Source organism: Trichechus manatus, unplaced genomic scaffold, assembly GCF_000243295.1.
Source record: "Trichechus manatus latirostris isolate Lorelei unplaced genomic scaffold, TriManLat1.0 scaffold00027, whole genome shotgun sequence".
Classification (NCBI taxonomy): domain Eukaryota; kingdom Metazoa; phylum Chordata; class Mammalia; order Sirenia; family Trichechidae; genus Trichechus; species Trichechus manatus.
The window spans coordinates 9,791,108-9,809,244 of NW_004443963.1; the positions used below are offsets into that span (position 1 = coordinate 9,791,108).

The 18,137-nt window shown below is 40.2% G+C and overlaps 1 protein-coding gene across 5 annotated transcripts in view; it reads left to right on the forward strand.

The window, feature by feature from the left end:
- FBXO7 (F-box protein 7) overlaps positions 1-17,857 on the forward strand; it is a 32,457-nt gene extending 14,600 nt beyond the window's left edge. For 2 of the 5 annotated variants that reach the window (XM_012554857.2, XM_023729020.1), the window contains exons 5-9: positions 1,658-1,741; positions 3,344-3,439; positions 7,119-7,295; positions 10,107-10,144; positions 11,367-14,000. In XM_012554857.2, coding sequence (XP_012410311.1) covers positions 1,658-1,741; positions 3,344-3,439; positions 7,119-7,295; positions 10,107-10,144; positions 11,367-11,741 — 770 coding nt within the window. In that variant the 3' untranslated portion in view covers positions 11,742-14,000. Of the gene's footprint in view, positions 1-1,657; positions 1,742-3,343; positions 3,440-7,118; positions 7,296-10,106; positions 10,145-11,366; positions 14,001-14,152 lie in introns of those variants that run through there. The other 3 variants (XR_002823652.1, XM_023729022.1, XM_023729019.1) reach the window with 3 other exon arrangements.
- Positions 17,858-18,137: the final 280 nt, after the last annotated feature.

Genomic DNA, 18,137 nt, shown 5'->3' on the forward strand with positions numbered 1-18,137 from the left:
CACCCCCCACCAAAAGAAAGTCATTTGGAATAGAGAGTTCTTTTTTCTCTCTGTCCTCTTTGCATATTAAGAAATTTCACTGGGATAGCAATAAATTCATCTTGGCATTTTGTTTTAGCTCAGATGCCACTCAGAGGCCTGTACCAACTGCCAGTGGTCTGTGGCATAGTCTGATAATCAGTCTGGAGACCATTTGAGAGATCAGGTTTTTTCATTTGTTTGTTGTTTTGTGAGGGTCATCCTTTTAGCTAGACAAGATAGCATGGCAGGATTGGAATGCCTGCATTTTTGTTTTGTGTAGCATCTTTTATATAGCAAAGACAGTCTCTTTGATGTGCCTTAGGTCCGTGGTCTTCAACATGTTCTACAGGTACCTAGGTTCTGCTGAGATGGAAGCAAGGGAGAAGCTTAGCTGAACCCCTGCCCCCACTTACGGTAAACTTTGAGTAGTAACATGTTTGTCTGTTTCATTTATTTGAGGTCCTGTTTAAGATTTTGTTTGAAAAAATATTTTTTTCTGCTAAAATTAATTTTGAAAGCTGCTGACTTATACTTGATCTTCAAAATGAAAGAGTTCTAGTTCCCCAATTATATAATTTTTGCTATTTCCATTGAATCATCAGATTCCTTGAAATGTTATTGGAAGTCTCAAAATTTCAGCTTTAACAGCTTTGGTGGAACTCCATATCTGACCACGTCACTTCAACAATTTGTCACAATTAGCGAATGTCGCTTTTCATTGAGCATTCTTGTGCACAGAGAGTGCCAGAAAATTCTGCCTTCATCTAATCATTCTGTTATATCATGTCATAACTTGCAAGGTTGAAATTACCAAATAGTAAATGTGAGCTTGTAATTTCTTATATAAGCACTTTAACAAAATTTGTTATAATAACCTGTGTTCACTAGTTTCAGGATATGTAATGTAAAGAGAGTAAGTGCTGAATGTCTTGATGATTTCTTAGCTTTTGGTGTTTTGCTCCTTTACTGTCCTTGGTAAATCAGCTACTTGTAGACTTGCATGGCAGATGGCCATTCCAGGCTTGATTCTTTGAAAAGGAGCAGTGTGCCCTTAAACCTTTTTTCTTCACCCAAAGCATCCTACTCAGTGCACATGTGCACAAGCACATCACTGGCTCTTTCATGGGGTGAGACGAAGTGTGCCTTTGTATATATGATTAAAATTGAGCCCTCTGGTGGTATCGAGTATATTGGTCATTTGGGTCTAGGGAGGGATGACACTGTGAAAACTGGCAGGATTCTTTTAATGAACAAGGCAAGACTCATTGCCAGGGGTTAAATAAAAAATAAATGGAGTGTTTAGTGACCTTGTTAGAAATAATGAGTTCATTGTATTTCACTGTCTCCTATTAACCTTGTTGAATATCTTTCAGTTACTAATAAGCCACTGTTGGTAATACTAAATGGATTTTATATAAAGATGCTTACTGTAGTTTTTAAAGGTGATGTTTTAGATGAATTTTACTTCATGTGACAGTAGGCTTACACTTTTTTGACCTCATTTTGAAGGAAGGAAACAGTCACAGAGCAGTTTGTTTAGTACAATGTTTCCTTAGCATATTGGGGGCAAAGAAATGGCAAGGCAGTTGATGAAGTGACAAAATCTTTTCATCATTTTTCTTCTACTTATTTACAGCTACACTAAAAATCAACAATGAGATTAGAAGTGTAAAACGATTGCAGCTACTACCAGAATCTTTTATTTGCAAAGAGGAACCAGGTAATATAACATGTGATTTAACTCTCAGGATGAAGCTTTGAGAGGTTCACTTGAAGAAACACTGAAAGATAATGTTCAAAGGAGGGAAAACTTCTAAAGGAGATTAAAGCAAATTCAAAACAATGTTGTCTCTTCTTTAAGGGTGCAGAGAAATTTTTAATTGTTGTAAAAACATAGATAACATTGTTCATAGACATACAATTCAGTGAGACTAGTTACATCAGTCATGTGAAGAGTGCAAAGATTTTGATTGTACTTTGGGGAGTTTCTGTTTGCTGTTTTTCTTAGGATCATCTTAAAGTGCTGAATAATTTTAACTGCTATTATAAAATAACATTAGTATATAATTCATCACACTCTGATTGTGCCTCGTAGTGTCTGTGTTAATCTTTTGGGACATTTCCAGCATTGTATTTAATATGGAGAAGATCTGTGACATTTTGTGGAAATAATACAATGCAACTTCATTACTGAATCTTATTGGAGGAAAACTGCATTCAAAGTTTTGTTTAAACCTACGTAAATTTAGTTGCTATTTGGTGCAGATTGACATCTTACCCAAAAATTGCATTATAAGCCTGGTTTTACTTATAAAAATATTAATAGATGCAAACAAGACAAATTTTCCTTTTTATTATTTTTCAATTAAACCTAAGCTATGAGAGGCAGGTAGGTGGTCAAAGAAGAAGAGATGGGTGGAGGGGAACTAACATCTCTTAATTGCCTATTATGTGCTGGACATGTGCCTTTGCATACCTTATTTCATTTAGTCCTGGTAGTAAACGTATGAGGAGGATTTAAAATCCCGATGGGGAGTGGTGTGGTACAGTCAGGAGAAGGCATTTACAGTAGTGTCTTTTAAGGGAAGGCTGGCTGGATCTAGACCTTTGCTTTGAAAGCCTAGAGACATATTCCTGTTGGTTTCTAGCCTTGAGAGACTGATTTATACTAACTAAAACTGGTAGGAAAAGGAGACATCAGAATACATATTTATAGTGGCTTCTGGTTAGACATAGAAGTAGAACTTAGGCGTTACATGAACTGAACATTTAACATTAGACTAGACCAGTGGTTCTCAACCTTTTTTTCATTACTGTCTCCCTAAGGATCCTTTTTGAGTCCCTGGGTGATGGAACGGTTAACGCATTAGACCAGAAGCGCTTTGGAAGAAAGGGTTGGCAGTCAACTTCCAAAATATCAGCCATCAAAAACCCTGTGGAGTACAGTTCTACTCTGACACACATGGGGCCGCCAGGAGTTGGAACTGACCTGGCAGCAATTGATTCAATTACATTTTAAGGATCTTCTTTAGACTTTTTTTTTTTTTTTCCACTGTACTTGCAGTCCTTGAGCTCTACAAGTTGGGCACAGCTCTGTTAATTTGGTATCTTTAGCTTTACATCTACGATTCAGTTTTATCGGTCGGTGTACTATACCTCCTCTTCTACTGGTGACCTTGGTCTTCATGTTTATCTATGTAGGAATTACAATTTGTGAATATTTATTTTCCCCTTTGATTTGGTTGGTAGAAGTAGAGGGTACCATTTCAAGTTTTTCTGCTTGATTTTGTGTTCTAATTTTTCATTAAAAAAAAAAATCTAGAGGAAAATGCAGCCCAGATGTACAAAGATCTTCAGAAGCTCTCCCGCCTCTTCAAAGACCAGCTGGTGTATCCTCTTCTGGCTTTTACCCGACAAGGTGAGAGATGATAAATTATCACAGGTCGAATGGCTGGAAAGAATACTAAGTTTTCTTTGTATGCTTGGTGACTCCATAACATCTGACCTCCTGCTTTTCTCCTAGTTAAGTTCTGCTCTTTTAAGACTAATTAAGTTATATATTAGTTCCTTAAATGCTATTCAGTCCTCTTTTGTATTTCCATAGCATTTTATACATCTTTATGATGGCCCTAAGGAACCCTGGTGGTGCAGTTGTTAGGGATTGGCTGCTAACCAGAAGGTCAGCAGTTCGAATCCACCAGCTGCTCCTTGGAAACCCTTTGGGGCAGTTCTACTCTGTCTTGTAGGGTCTCTCTTCTATGAGTTGGAATTGACTCAATGGCAATGGGTTTAGTGTTTTTTTTTTTTTTTTTTTAAGGTTGTGAATACCTTGAAAGCAGAGAATCCATCTTACTCGCTTTTGTATTCTCATATTCTGGCACAGAGTCTGGTCCATAATAGTTGTTCAGTGAATACATAAATAATGGGTAGCCTGTAAATTGGGTCTAGGTATTTTTTTAAATCAGCATTTATTGGGACTCCCTGCCAGGCACTTTGTTGGATGTTTTACATGCATTCTTATTTAATGCTAACAACAACTTTGAAGTAGATTTTATTGTACCTATTTTATAGATGATGAAACTGTAATTGAGAGAGATTTATAATTCACTCAAGAGCCCTGCATTAGTCAGCTTTCTCTAATTTGTGCTGTGGTGAAAATATTCAAAAATCTCAGTGACTTAAAGGAATATTTATTTCTTGTTCATGTACATTTTATGTGTGAGTTAGCTTTGGCTAGAACATTCTCTTCTTGGGGCAGAGGGAAAACAGGGCCAGTGGCCCAACCATGTGTTGGTTCTTAAAGCTTTTGCTCAGAAATGATAAATGTCAGCTCCATGCACATTTTATTGAACAAAACAAGTAAAAAACGGCCATGCCTGATGGCAGTGGGGTGAGGAACTGTAATTACAGGGTAGGAAGGGATTAGTTGAGAACCATAATACAATCTCCTGCAGTCCTTTAGCTAGTAAGTGGTTTCAGACTTACACAAATACAAGTTGGTCCTCCGTGTCCACAGGTTCCACATCTGTGGATTCAGCCAACTGCAGATCAAAAATTCTTGGGGGGGAAAAAAGGAAAGTTCCAAAAAGCAAAACCCGAATTTGCTGTGCACCGAGAATTACACTGAATCCATGTGAATGAAGTGTAGGCATCTCCTGCTATTGCCTCCCGCCATTTCACAGATCCTCAGTCTCTATCCAGCACTCGTTATTTGAGGATTGTTCACCTTGCGTCTCGTTTCTTTGTTCACTACTTGTGTTCTGTGCACCCGTTGTTTCTGTGAGAAAATGGCTCCTAAAAAGCAGTGAAGTGGTCAGAGCAATCCTTTAAAGGCAAAGTGTGAGGAGGTTGAGGAGAGCTAGAGGAAGGAGTAGTGTCAGGCTGGTAAGGGATGGCTGGCTAGCTCTGTAAAGAGCTACAGCCTCCAGAACTTCAAGACCATAGGTGAATCGGCATCTGCTGATGCCCAGGCAGAATCAGCATTCCCAGAAGAGCTTCAGAAACTCAGAGAAGATAAAGGCTACCTTCCAGAGCAAGTCTTCAATCGTGATGAAACAACTATTTACAGAGCATTTACATTGCGTTAGGTATTATATAGGAAACCCTGGTAGCGTAGCGGTTCAGAGCTACGGCAGCTAGCCAGAAAATCAGCAGTTCCAATCCACCAGGCGTTCCTTGGGAACCCTATGGGGCAGTTCTACTCTGTCCTATAGGGTTGGTTGCTATGAGTTGGAATTGATGTCAACGGGTTTGGTTTTTGTTTTTTTAGGTATTATAGGTCATCTAGAGATGATTTAAAGTATACAGAAGGATGTGTGTAGGTTAATACTACACCATTTTATTTTATTTCTTTATTTATACTATGCCATTTTATATAAGGGACTTGCGCGTCCATGGATTTTCGTATCTGGGGGGGTCTTGGAACGAATCCCTCGCAGATACTGAGGGACGATGGTATACGGTAGGTATGTAGCTTTTATTTGCCGTTTGCAGAGACGTGAATAATAATTTAGGTCTCAAGTTACATGGTGCTGTGGGGGAAGGGGACTAATGTAAATTTTAAAACCCTTAGATACATCTTCGTTGGATTTTGATTATCTTTGTGTGGTGCGATTGATTACATTTGTGTGGCCTTTCTAGCCATGGTCTTATAACTCCCACCCAGGTGATTAGGTGGGACTGTGTGATAGGGTAATTGTGACCCACCAAGGGGATTGGTCAGTTTGCCTTAAAAGAGAGTCAGTTCCAGAGCAGAGAGGAGGATCTGCCACCACCAAGGAAGAACAGCCAGGAGCAGAGAGTGCGTCCTTTGGACCTGGGATCCCTGTGCTGAGAAGCTCCTGGAAGCAGAAGACCAAGACCGAGACCAGTAGGGAGAGAAAGAGAGAGAGGGCAAGCTGTAACCCTGAAGACGGTGAGAAGAGGTGGCAGGAGAGATCCAGCAGCAGGAGACGGCATGGTGGTCTTCCTGGCCCATGGAGAGAGAAAGCTGAGTGCCTTTGGAAAGAGGCCTAGGGCCAGGGAGAGGCGTGCCTGCGAGCATGGTTGGGAAGAGGCTGTCTTGATGGAAGAACTGTATCCTGCGTGTTCCTGAGCCTGAATTGTAACTGTTACTTTCCTAATAAACCCCATAATTGTGAGTATAGTCTGAGAGTTCTGTGTGGCCATTGCAGTGAATTAATCGAACTCAGCAGAGAAGTAGAGAGTACTGTGTGAGGGACCATTGCTGTCAGAATTAGTAAAGATGGAGGAGAGAGGTTTGTCTGGCCTTTGCCTCATGGGAGTCAGCCTTGTGCTGTTGGTCTTGATTCTCCTTCCCGCTTGTGAGGTTGGAGGAGGTCAGACACTGCCCCCATGCTGTTTTTACACTTTGCTAGTGGAGAATTATATCACAAAATATTCCAAAAGAATTAATACTCAAAAAGAATTTACATTTTACTTTGGAATATATTTTTCCTTCTTTTGATTCCCTTTCTTGGCTTTGCTTCTGGATATATCTACCTTCCTTTTTTTTTTTTTTTTTTTTTTTTTCAGCCTGCTAGACATGAAATGATAGTAATTGCTAACACTTGAGTGCTTTACTATGTGCCAAACATTGTTCTAAGTGCTTTATATTAACACATTTAAGTTCCCGCAACAATATAGCAAGGTAGTAATGTTATTAACCCATTTTACAGATGAGGATATTGAATTAGAGGTTAAGTAACTTATCCAGAGTCACACAGCTATTAAGTGGTAGGGTTAGGAGCCAGTTATAGATGTTGCATTGAATATTGCTTGGAATAAAAGAGGCCATTGGCTAGTATTTAGAAATTGTCAGTCATTTGTAATGAAGCTTGATCTGTATTAACCAGTATTTGTATTCCCATGAAATGATAGAGGGGATAAAAGGCCTAGAGTTGTATGCATTGGGAGTAATGTAGTTAACCTGGGGTTAGAAAGTTAGTTATAGATAATGTGCTGTTAGGTAGTCGAGACTACCGTCTAATTTGTTACCTCTTTGGGAAGCAATAAGTTGGCAAATTTTCTTGAAATGTGGAGAAAGCTGAATGTTCTTTGTTCAATAATACCTGTTACTTCTCTCTTTTTTCTTTTAGCCCTGAACCTACCAGATGTATTTGGGTTGTTAGTCCTCCCACTGGAGCTGAAACTGCGGATCCTCCGACTTTTGGATGTTCGCTCTGTCCTGTCTCTGTCTGCAGTTTGTCATGACCTCTTTATTGCTTCAAATGATCAACTCCTGTGGAGGTGTTTGTATCTGCGGGATTTTCGAGGTGATTTCCATAATGACATGTTGACGAGAAAGTGCTCTTTCCTACCAAGGTCTTAATTACTCAGCTAGCCAAAAGATTTTAGTTGTAGGCTTATTATTATTATTTTTAAGAGTTGCAAGTGATCATAAGTAATAGCTTCAGACTAAAGAGATCCTAAGCTTCATACACCTTTGTCTATGTCCTGAAAACTCTCTTCTCGTTCATTTTCTGTTCTCCACGACACAAATGGCTCATTAGACTAAGTAGATTATTTAAGGATAGGAAAATGGAAGACAGGTTTATTCTCCCTGTATAGACCATCCTCAGTATCTGTATCATTCAAATTTGAACATCTAGATTATCAATCATCTTACAGTCTACATCTGGAAATAAATTAGGGAATCAACTATAATTTAAACTTAGATATGAATATGTAAATCAAAGGATACTTGTTCTTTTGTTTGAATATATTGGTATCATATTTCATTTTCTCTTATTCTTTACGTGTGTTGGTAATTTATTTTTCTGTTATGATTGTGGTCAGGACTTAAGTCCACTGAGAAAATTTTTCTTTATACCCAAACCTAAAAAAGTTAGTTTTTTAGTCCTGATAACTGCAGATTGGCATTGCATGTTCATTTTTGTGCTTAATGAGAAAACTATCCCAGATGCCCCATATAAGGACCTATTTACAGTTGACATTCTGTTCAGTGTGGTCAGAATGAGAAGTTAGTTTTGAAGTTTATACTAAAAAAAATGATGCAATGTCTTCTAAGCTGTCACAGATGCCTTTGTAGCTAGATAGTATGGAAGAACTAAGTGACTGAAGGTAGATTAATGGTAACATTTTAACTTACTGCATATCTCTGTGTCGTTATTTTTCATAGAAACTCTTTTAAAACTATTCTTAGGAAAGTTTCTGAGGAACAAAACTCAATTAAGGGTCTGAGGAATTCATACAAGTAATGGAATTTGAGGTATTTGAATTCCAACTGGAATGTGATGAAGATACTCTTTCATCCACCTCCATGTTGCACCTCATGTGACTTTAGAAACAGACTTGAGATTGACTTTTCCTACAAGAATTGTGGGAGGAGCCTGTGGAGAAAACAGGAGAGGAGGTATCAGCATACTGTGGACAGACAGTAATGATGATATATTGGGGCTAAGCAGGCAATCCAAACTCTGAGTTCTTAAAGAGCAGAGGGTAGAAATTTTCAACCCTTGTGGAGGAGAGTGGATTTAATAGATTCTGACCAGCGTACAAGTTGAGAGAATCCTGCTTACCTATGGCACGTTGCTAGGGACGCTTTATTTCTGGATGGTTGGATTATGGTGACGTAGTGATTACTGCAGCACTGACGACAGTGGTACTTGAGAATGGGGAGAATTCATCCAAAATGTCAAAGACCCTTATCATGTGCTCCAGGATTTCCAGAGACAAGGCCAAAAGCCTGACTGTGTGGCTCCTGCATCAGTGCATCAGTGGTTTTCACACTGCTGTTTGACTCTGGGCTGGCTCATGGAATCAGTTGTTAATGGGTCATTTTACAAGAAAAAAAAAAAGAAAAATGAGCATGCATTTTTATAAAATAGGAGTAAGCTTCTATTTCAGTTATGCATATGTAATTGTATACTGGGTTGCAATGTAAAATATTTGTTACATAGTTCACATGTAAAAAGGTTGAATGATAGTGTTATATGTGATGTTAACTCACCACCTTAGCATCTGTTAGAAGTCGGGGGGATAGGTCTCCTCCGTTTTTTTTTTAACTTCAAGATGTAAGAAGTATGCATGGCCTGGTTTGTTCCTTTTCCTCCTTCCTGATTGCTAAGGTTCTCATTTCACTTTAACTATGTCCCTGAATCCAAAAGTTGAAATGTTATTTTGTCACAGAAGGCAGCAAGTAAGAGTGTCATCTCAAAAAAATTCTAATTATAGTCGAAATAAAAGACAAAACGACCAACATATATGGAACACCTAACAAAGATAAAGCAGGCTTTCATATGAATTACTCGTTAGGAGGAACAAATATCCTTTCACTTGTGTATTCAAGTCCAGGTTTAAGTTACAGTCAGTTGCTATCTCATTCCCAGATTGTGGTCCACAAGTTCATTTGTAAGCTGAGTGTTAGATTTTAGAATGAATTTTCTCATAGATATGTTTTTGGGCGAGAGCTTCTATAAGTCTTATTTCCATATTAACATAATAATGTAGAGAAGAAATCACTATTTTTTATCCAAATTCTTCATTAGACTTAACGAAGTTGAGGGGTTCCTCTGTTCCTATTTCACACATTTCAAATAAGTATGTACATTAAAAAATACTTAGTCATGGTCATACTTCGGATAGTGGATGGCTGGGAGAAAATAGTATGACTCAAATATCGAAGAAGGCTGGAAGTCAGCTTTACCTCTCCTCATGAACAGGAGCTGTAATACAGATGCTCAGAGGCTGTCAGCCCAGTTTGGTGCAGCATGGGGCATGGGGTTAGAAGCAGCTGACACTCCTGGATGAGGTAGGTGAGAAGATGTCATGCAGACCAGTGAGTGCAGAGAGAGAACCCCCACATAGCCCTCCGTGGTCCCTGAGGGAGTCACTGCATTCATTTACCATGTAGCACAGAATAGTTACAGCCACCCTTAGCCACCAAGAAAGGGGTTGAATTAGGTTCAAGAAAGTACAGTGATATAATGTGTGTTACGTAAATGATTCATGTTCATTTTTGTGCTTAATGAGTACATTTCGGTTTCCTTAGGAAAAAAACAAACCGACTACTTAATGCTGGATGAAGATTTTTTTAATCCTTAGTTTTTGTTTTTCCTTTGTAGATAGTACTGCCAGAGCTCGAGATACAGATTGGAAAGAAGTAGGTATTCTTAAATATTAAGGCTAATATTTATAACAGAAATAACTAGTGAATTAATACATTAAGAATGTATTTTCACTTTTATTATGGTGTAATGAAATCGGTTTCATTAAATTTATAGCTGTATCTCAGTTAATGAAAATGTTTTCAAATTTTAACCTTAGGCTTTGTTCGTTTGTTGTGTGCTGACAAGTCAATTCTAACTCATAGTGACCCTACAGGAGAGAGTAGAACTGCCCCATAGAGTTTTCTAGGATGTAACTTTTACAAGATTTTTTTATAGGAGCAGATTGCCAGTCTTTTCTCCCGTGGAGTGACTGGTGGGTTTGAACCACTGACCTTTTGGTTAGCAGCCAAGTGCTTAACCGTTGTGCCACCGGGGCTCCTTAGACTTAGTACATAATCTGTAACTACACAGGAAAAAAATCTGAAAACAAGAATTGCTTTTCACCTTCAATTAATATAGAACATTCTCACTTATCCTTTTGTTGCAAAAAATTTTTATGGTAATCGTTTTTGTGCTGGAGTAGTTTTCAGTTTTACATCTAGTTAGAATAGGACATTTATGAAAAGAATAAATTGTTGTTTTATTTGCAGATAACTACTATAAAAGACTTTGCAAGTAGTAAGAAAAACTCTTGGGGTTGAAGGAATAGAGAAGAATAAAACTTAAAGTCCTGAAATACGTACAAAATACACAATACTATTCTCTAGGAATATGTTCCATCCTCTAAAATAGGCATCTGTTTTATGTTGTTTAAATTGAGATGCATTAGGACATAATTTAGGTGAAACAGTGAATTTAAGGGCTGTGTCCATCCTCCCCCCCATACCTTAACTTTATGTTTTGTGGTATGACGTTTTCAACAAATATTTGAGCTTTCCACTTTCAGAAAAGGCTGAGTTATAATTGAGTATCAGCGTGAGAGCTCTAGATTGCAGTCTTTAAGTCATCCAGTTATCCCTCCTCTGGATATATTGTTATTTCAAATTAGCACAATTGCCCAGTTGCAACATGGTTAAAGAATAGAGTTCACTTGGCACAGTATTCAGAGCTGCTACCTTATTCATGAAGATAGAAACTGGTAAAAGTTCTTTTCTGTAGTATTCTTTGTCTGCCTGGTTGATGTGGGGAAAGTATAGATAGATTTATACAATGAAAGCAAATTCAGACTTTGGGGAGGCATCAAGTCGCTTACCATATCATGGTGTTTTTCTACAGCTGTACAAGAAGAGGCACAAGCAGAGAAAAGATGCTCAGAGAGGGCGCCACATGGTGTTCCTGCCACCGTCACCCCACCCCATCCCATTCTATCCTATTCCCTTTCCTTCCAGCCCTCTCTATCCTCCAGGAATTATTGGTGGTGAATATGATGTAAGACCAGTACTTCCCTTTGTTGGGGACCCAATCAATTCACTCATCCCTGGGCCTGGGGAGACTCCCGGCCAATTCCCTCCACTCAGACCACGTTTTGATCCACTTGGCCCACTTCCAGGACCTAACCCCATCTTGCCAGGGCGAGGAGGCCCAAATGACAGATTTCCCTTCAGACCTGGCAGGGGTCGGCCAACTGACAGCCGGCTGCCATTCATGTGATTGATTTGTAATCTCATTCATGAGCTTGTTTTGTTTTTTCAAACTCAGATGTCATCTCTTGGGGTGTTGATCCCTAGTTTATTTTCTGATCCTAACTGTGGGGGTGAGAAGTGCACTCACACAAGCCTTTCATTAGATATGTTACAGCTCCAGGGGTGGTCCCCCTGGTCCCAGGGCTACTGCTGTCAGACGCCTTGGTCTTGGGAATAGATGACTTCTGATTTCCTCCCTCTGGGTCCCCCTTTAGAATGAAAGTTGTTTATTGATAATGTTCTGCATCAGATTAAAAAAATTAACGTGTAGATAACTTGGCAGTCTTGACTTTTATTACAGAAAGATGATCAAAACTCCAAATGGCTTCATAACATAACTTGGACGTTTAAAAGTCATCAGAGAACCTATTCAGTGTCATCCAGATTATTGGTAACTGTAGGGGGCTTCCTTTTTATTTTTTTAATGGTACCCTTTCTTCAAATGTAATCATTGGCAGAAGCCCACTTTATAAAACAAATAAAAGAAGAGCTAGTCTGGTTGAACTGCCTTGGGGTGGATACTCTGGACATCCCCCAGCTCAGTTCACCTGCTTTCTCTGCAGCTCTTTTGGAGGCTTTGTGGTGGAGCTTCCTGGGCTCTGCAGCAGAACTGTTGGAAGACCATTAGGTTATAGGGACTCAAGTTTCTGGCTCCTTCTGGGGTAGGTTGTTATGAATGATTTTTTTTCCTTGTATTTTGGACACTTGGTCCCTAATTTGTGACGTAAATAGATGATATCTTTTAACAACAGAGTTTTACTGCTCAGCATGCTTGTTCTTTAAAGCTAGCCTATTATTTGAAGAACATTTTGCTGTTAAGACTTGAAATAGACAAAATTCAAGATTTATTTTTCCTACAACAAGAAAAAGGCTAAACACAAATGATTTATCATACAAACACTGTATAGAAACATGCTATAGTGACAGGAATTAAAATCTGAATCACGACACAGGAATAAAACAGTATCTGCAGAAAATACGTAGGAATATCGCCAATATCTTCCTGCTTTTTAAAAAATCTGTTTTGCATGTAAGGAAATGGCTTGGGATGTTATGTGCTGTAAGAATATTTTGAATCCTACATATAAGTGAAAATATTATTCGTTTCTACACATATATATTGAGTCTTTTTTTCCATCACAGTGAAGAAACTCAATATGATTTTTCCAGATGCTATGTCACTCAAGTAGCTTAATGGATAGGTAGAGGATTGGGCTGTTGACATTTCGGTCTGTCTTTTTTTGTAATATATGAGCTGCTGGACAATCTTAAAACAAGTGTCCACTTAATGCCATATGGCTTTAATTTCATCTGGGTTAAAAGGGTCACCTTGAATCTTTGACGGGTCCAAGTATATTCTAGTTCTCCACCACGTTTCTTTGTGGCCTTGTCATGTGAACTTGCACTGTGTGTGTGCGTGCGTGTGTGCGCACGTGCAGTGGGAATGGGAGGATGTAGTGATGACCAGAAGCACCAAATACTGTAAAACAGTTTTCAAAGAGCAGTCATTTTCGAATGGTCCTTGAATGGTGCTGGTGTCCTTGGGTACAGGTGCTACTTTTCTAATTACCTTGGACTGGCTGGCAGACATTACAAATCTGTTAGTTTAGGACACTGGCAGTGTGCCCTAAACTTAAATCTGCCGTCTTCTCAAAATAGTTCATAGTAAATTCTTAACAAAACATAGCCCCTCAAAGCTTTTCCTTTCCCTTCTTCCTATGGTCAGAAGCTCATAAAATCCTACATTCTTTTAATTAGACTAAGACTGCTGAGTTTTGTGTATTGCTGCTGTATAATGAGAAAGAAAGCAGGATTTAGCAAAGCCCGTTCACTGCATGGTTTTCTGACATCATCTTGATAAATTGTAGTGGGAGCAAGATAGTTGTAGAGTGCCATGGCAAGCGTTCTGCATCATTGGCTTGTAGCCTGAAGGACTTTGTGTGGCCCTTTACTTTCCCCTTTATTTTTACTAACAGGAACTTGCTCTCTTCCCTCCTCATTTTTCCTGTTTATAAGCAAAAGTTACTGGTTTGGCATGATTGATAACCAAATTGTGGGAGGGATCCTCCCTTTCCGATTTACTAAATTTGTGATTCATAATGTAAAACCTGAGCTCTGGTGGTACAGTGATTAAGAGCTTATCTGCTAACCAAAAGGTCAGCAGTTCAAATCCACCAGCTGCTCCCTGGAAACCCTTTGGAGCAGTTCTGCGCTGTCCTATAGGGTCGCTATGAGTCGGAATCGACTCATCGGCAATGGTTTTTTTTTTTTTTTTAATGCAAAACCAGTGTTGAACCCTGGCCTCTCTCACTCATGCTTAGCTTTTCCCAGTTCCTGCTTAGCTTAATACCTCTAATTCTTTCTTTCTTACTCTAACAGAGCTGGATATTCCTCCCTTTGCCCCCCAGTATGTGGGGCCCAGCGACAAGGCTTGACTCCTGTCCTACCCTGGGCAGTATCTGCCTAATTACAGAGCCTCAGAGAGGAGTCAGTGAAGTCCTAGTTCTCTGCTGTAACCATGGTTAATATTCCTTTGGGTAGTCTCCAGTTGACTGTTGAAGATGTGGAGTGGATGAGGTTATTGGGAAACACTAGGTAAGTCACATTAAATAAAGGTTTAATCTTAAGTGACTTAAATGACTATCCTGGGATTTCTTCCCCAATAAGTTTTAGTACTTAAGTTTCTACTGTTCTGCATCAAAATAGGTAAAGTGTTAATTGCCTTGGCAAGGCAATGTTAACTTGCTTCTGCTCTGCTCACTGAATGAAAGGGTGTAGAGAGCAGATACTTAAAAGACAGGAGTTTGGAAATGGGAATAAAAATTAGAATCAGTATAAAAGTAATGAAAAGTGTTTAGAATTTTAAAGGATTAAAAAAAAAAAAAAACACTGTAGAAGGAATGTTTAGTTTTAGATTTTTTTTTTCCCCTTAAAGGAATGCTTTACTGATTCCGAAGAACATTTCCCAGCCATTTTCGCCTTTTCCCTTTGGTCTGCGGGTTGAGAGAGATTTGAATACATGGCCTAAGTGTCCACTTCTCGTCTATTTTGGCTGTGTAGTTGGTCTAGGGAAGCACAAGGGAGCCTCTGGGCCCTTCATGCATTGTGTTTGGTAAATGGACTGAGTGGACTTGCTTGTCGCCCAAACTCCCAGTTTGTCTCCGACCAAACCAAAAGTGCCATGTACTATTAGAGTCTAAATGTTAAACTGAATCCCTTAATTCCATCAGTGACCACTTAGGGGTCTAGGACAGCCTTTGACACTTGTCGGTATAAGAACCCTTTGCCATTGCGTCAATTTTGATTCATCGGGTCGGGTAGAATTGCCCCATAGAGTTTCCAAGGAGTAACTGGTGGATTTGAACTGCTGACCTTTATGGTTAGTGGATGTTGCTCTTAACCACTACTCCACCAGTGTTTCCCTTGTTGGGATAGTAGTTAGGAACTGGCCAGTTTACTCTGGAGGCTAAAAAAAAAGTCTGTGAGATACACGTGAAATCGTTCTTAGGCAATGACCTGTTCCTGCAGTGTATTTAAGGTACTGCTGGGTTCTACAAGGCTGACTTCACTTGCTTATCCCGTGATTCTGAACTGCATCCTTTCACCGATTCTAAACACAAAGCAAAGCAAAGTTTTATGAAGCTGAATAAAGCAAAAGCTAGTTTGCTCCCTAATGCTGGGAGGGCATTTCCACTCCAGATGCACTGAATCAGTATCTACATTTTAACAGAATCCCCAGGTGATTCTAATGTATTACTTCCTGGGAACTTGTTAGAAATGCAAATTCTCAGCAGCAGTTCTAACCAGAACAAACAGGTTCGAAGCCCTGACAGGAAACTGGAAAGATTTAGGCCATGTGGATGATGTTTATGGAGCCGCTAGTTTTGCTTGGAATCTCTGGATAGTGCAAACGGTTAATGCGCTCGGCTGTTAACCAAAACAATTAAGTTTGAGTTCACCCAGAAGTACTTTGGAAGAAAGACCTGGCAATCTACTGAAAAATCAGCCATTGAAAACCCCACGGAGCACAGTTCTACTCTGACACACATGGGGTCACTGGCTTTACATGTTTACTTACCAAAGGCATGGGTCCCCAGCTGTGTTGGTGACTCTAACACAAACATACCAACACTATTTCTCACTTCTGGCTTTCCTGCACAGCTCAGCTCTGGGCTGACTTTAATATGTATTCAAAGCACCTAGGGAGATTGACAGAGATGCAACTTCTGGGCCCACTGCCCAGACATTCTGATAACGTTGCTCTAAAATGAGGCCTTCTCTGTCTTTGTAACTAGCTCTGCTTGTGGCCCATGGCCCACCCTTTGAGAAACTTTGTCAGCCTAATGATACTTCGTTGTGTGCTGGGAGCTGTATTTTATTACTATGGGAGAATGCAGTGAGATTGTTTGACTTCTACTACCTACCGATCTTAATCTCCAATATAGCAAAGTGGCGACTACGGTAGGGATTTCCTACATTCTCCGTCTAACGCCGCATCACACCCTGCCCTTGCAGTTCTCTCTCATCCTTTTATTCAGAAGGTAGCACAGAATTATTTCTTTGAAAGATCTACCCCTGAGTAATGTGGGGAAGGTTTTTTTTTTTTTTAAATGGAAGAAACCAAACTAAATCCTGTAACTGTGTATGCTAGAATCTTATAATGAAATCGTGGGGTAGAGCTCCAAGGTCCCTCTATGGGGCAACCTCAACTGCCATTGTCATGAGAGAAGGCAGGGGCCCAGGAACCTTCAAGGCTGGTAGTTTGGTTCCCTCGCCATGTGACCTATACCAGTGACAACTACTTTCTCAGGGCCAAGTGGGAAAAATGTAGCAGTCTTCAGAGACCCTCTAGGAAGAGGACATAAACAAAGTTAGATGATACGATTATGGGACATACATTTGTCAATTCCCAGTGATTATCCATGTGTGTCTTATACATGTGTGTGTATAATGGGATCTCCAGGATCCTTGACAGATGGCTAGTCATCAAGTCTCACATTAACCAAAATTTATACTCTCTTTTGTTACATTTCTAGTAACAGAATAGCTTTAAAAGGTACCTGCATTTGACTTGTAAATTTCATCTCCTGGTCTCCTTCCCTTCTGCCTCACTTAGCTTTCTCCAGAAGTTGCTAGGGAGTGGTGAAAGCATCAAGTCAGGCAGCAGGAGGAGAAAGAGGCAGAGGCAGAGTTCTACAGAATTATAAAACTGGCTGATGTACTCCCTACCCTCAGCTTACCTCCCCAAAGCATGGTCATGGGGGTGTTGACCTCAAGGCCTCCACTTTAGACCATGGGGGTCTAGGCAGGATGTGTTGAGTGAGGCCTGCTTGCAGCAGCTCCAGTATGGGTCTGACTGTCCACTGAGCCATTTCAGCTCCACTGGGAAGCATTTCCAGTGGCTTCTGGCCAGCCCAGTTCTGTTGCATTGCTGACCTTTTGGTTAGCAGCCGAACGCTTAACCACTATACCACCAGGTTGCATTGCATAGGTTAAGTGAAAAGGAGGGAGGTGTGTTACTGGGCAGAATGAGCTCCAGTCATGCCAACAGGGACTGCCCCCTAGACACTGAACTCAACAGAGCATAGAGATAGAATAAGGGTGATTTTTTTTTTTTTAGTTGGGGTTGGGGGCAGTTACAAGAAAGAGTGCCAGGCCCTTACTGGTTCACCCTTTAGGTTACATAACAGCCATTTTATTTGGCTGCTGATACCAGCCAATGTCAGTCAGGCCCAAGCCCACCAAGGTCTCCAGCTGCCTAATTATGGCACCCAATGGACATTAGCAACTGGACTCTCCTGATCTTTCTTATGCCAGGGCTGCTTGTTATTACAGAATCCAAGACCAGGGGTCCTGAACAAGAGGAGAAAGAGGACTTCTGCAGTAGCAGTTTCTCTTGCTGTTACGATTGAGCTGATCACAAGGGAGGGAAGAGGGCAAGGTAGAAGAGGACAACTCTAAAGGCCAAGCAGATCTTTGAGCACCAGACACAGCCAACACCTTTGGGACTGAGCCACTCATATCAGAATGCCAACTTGAAGGCTGGCTCTGCTGAAGTCAAGGGTTCTATATGACCCAATGCACACAGGAAGATCGGGTCTCTGGCCTTGTCCTCACCACACCAGTGTGGCTTTGGAGGACCAAGAAGGTGGTGACTGCTCTTTTGCTCCTGTGGACCTGGATGGGTCTCAGCTGATTACCAGGCAATTTACATCTCTTGGCATGACTAGAAGCTGCTGCAGGCCAAGGGCGTTTCCATTTTTACCTTCCTCTCTTCCTCCCTTCCCTGTAAACAGTGAGGGAAGACATATCTCAAGTCTCAAAATGGGCTGTAGGCGGGTAACATGGCTATGTTCTAATCTCC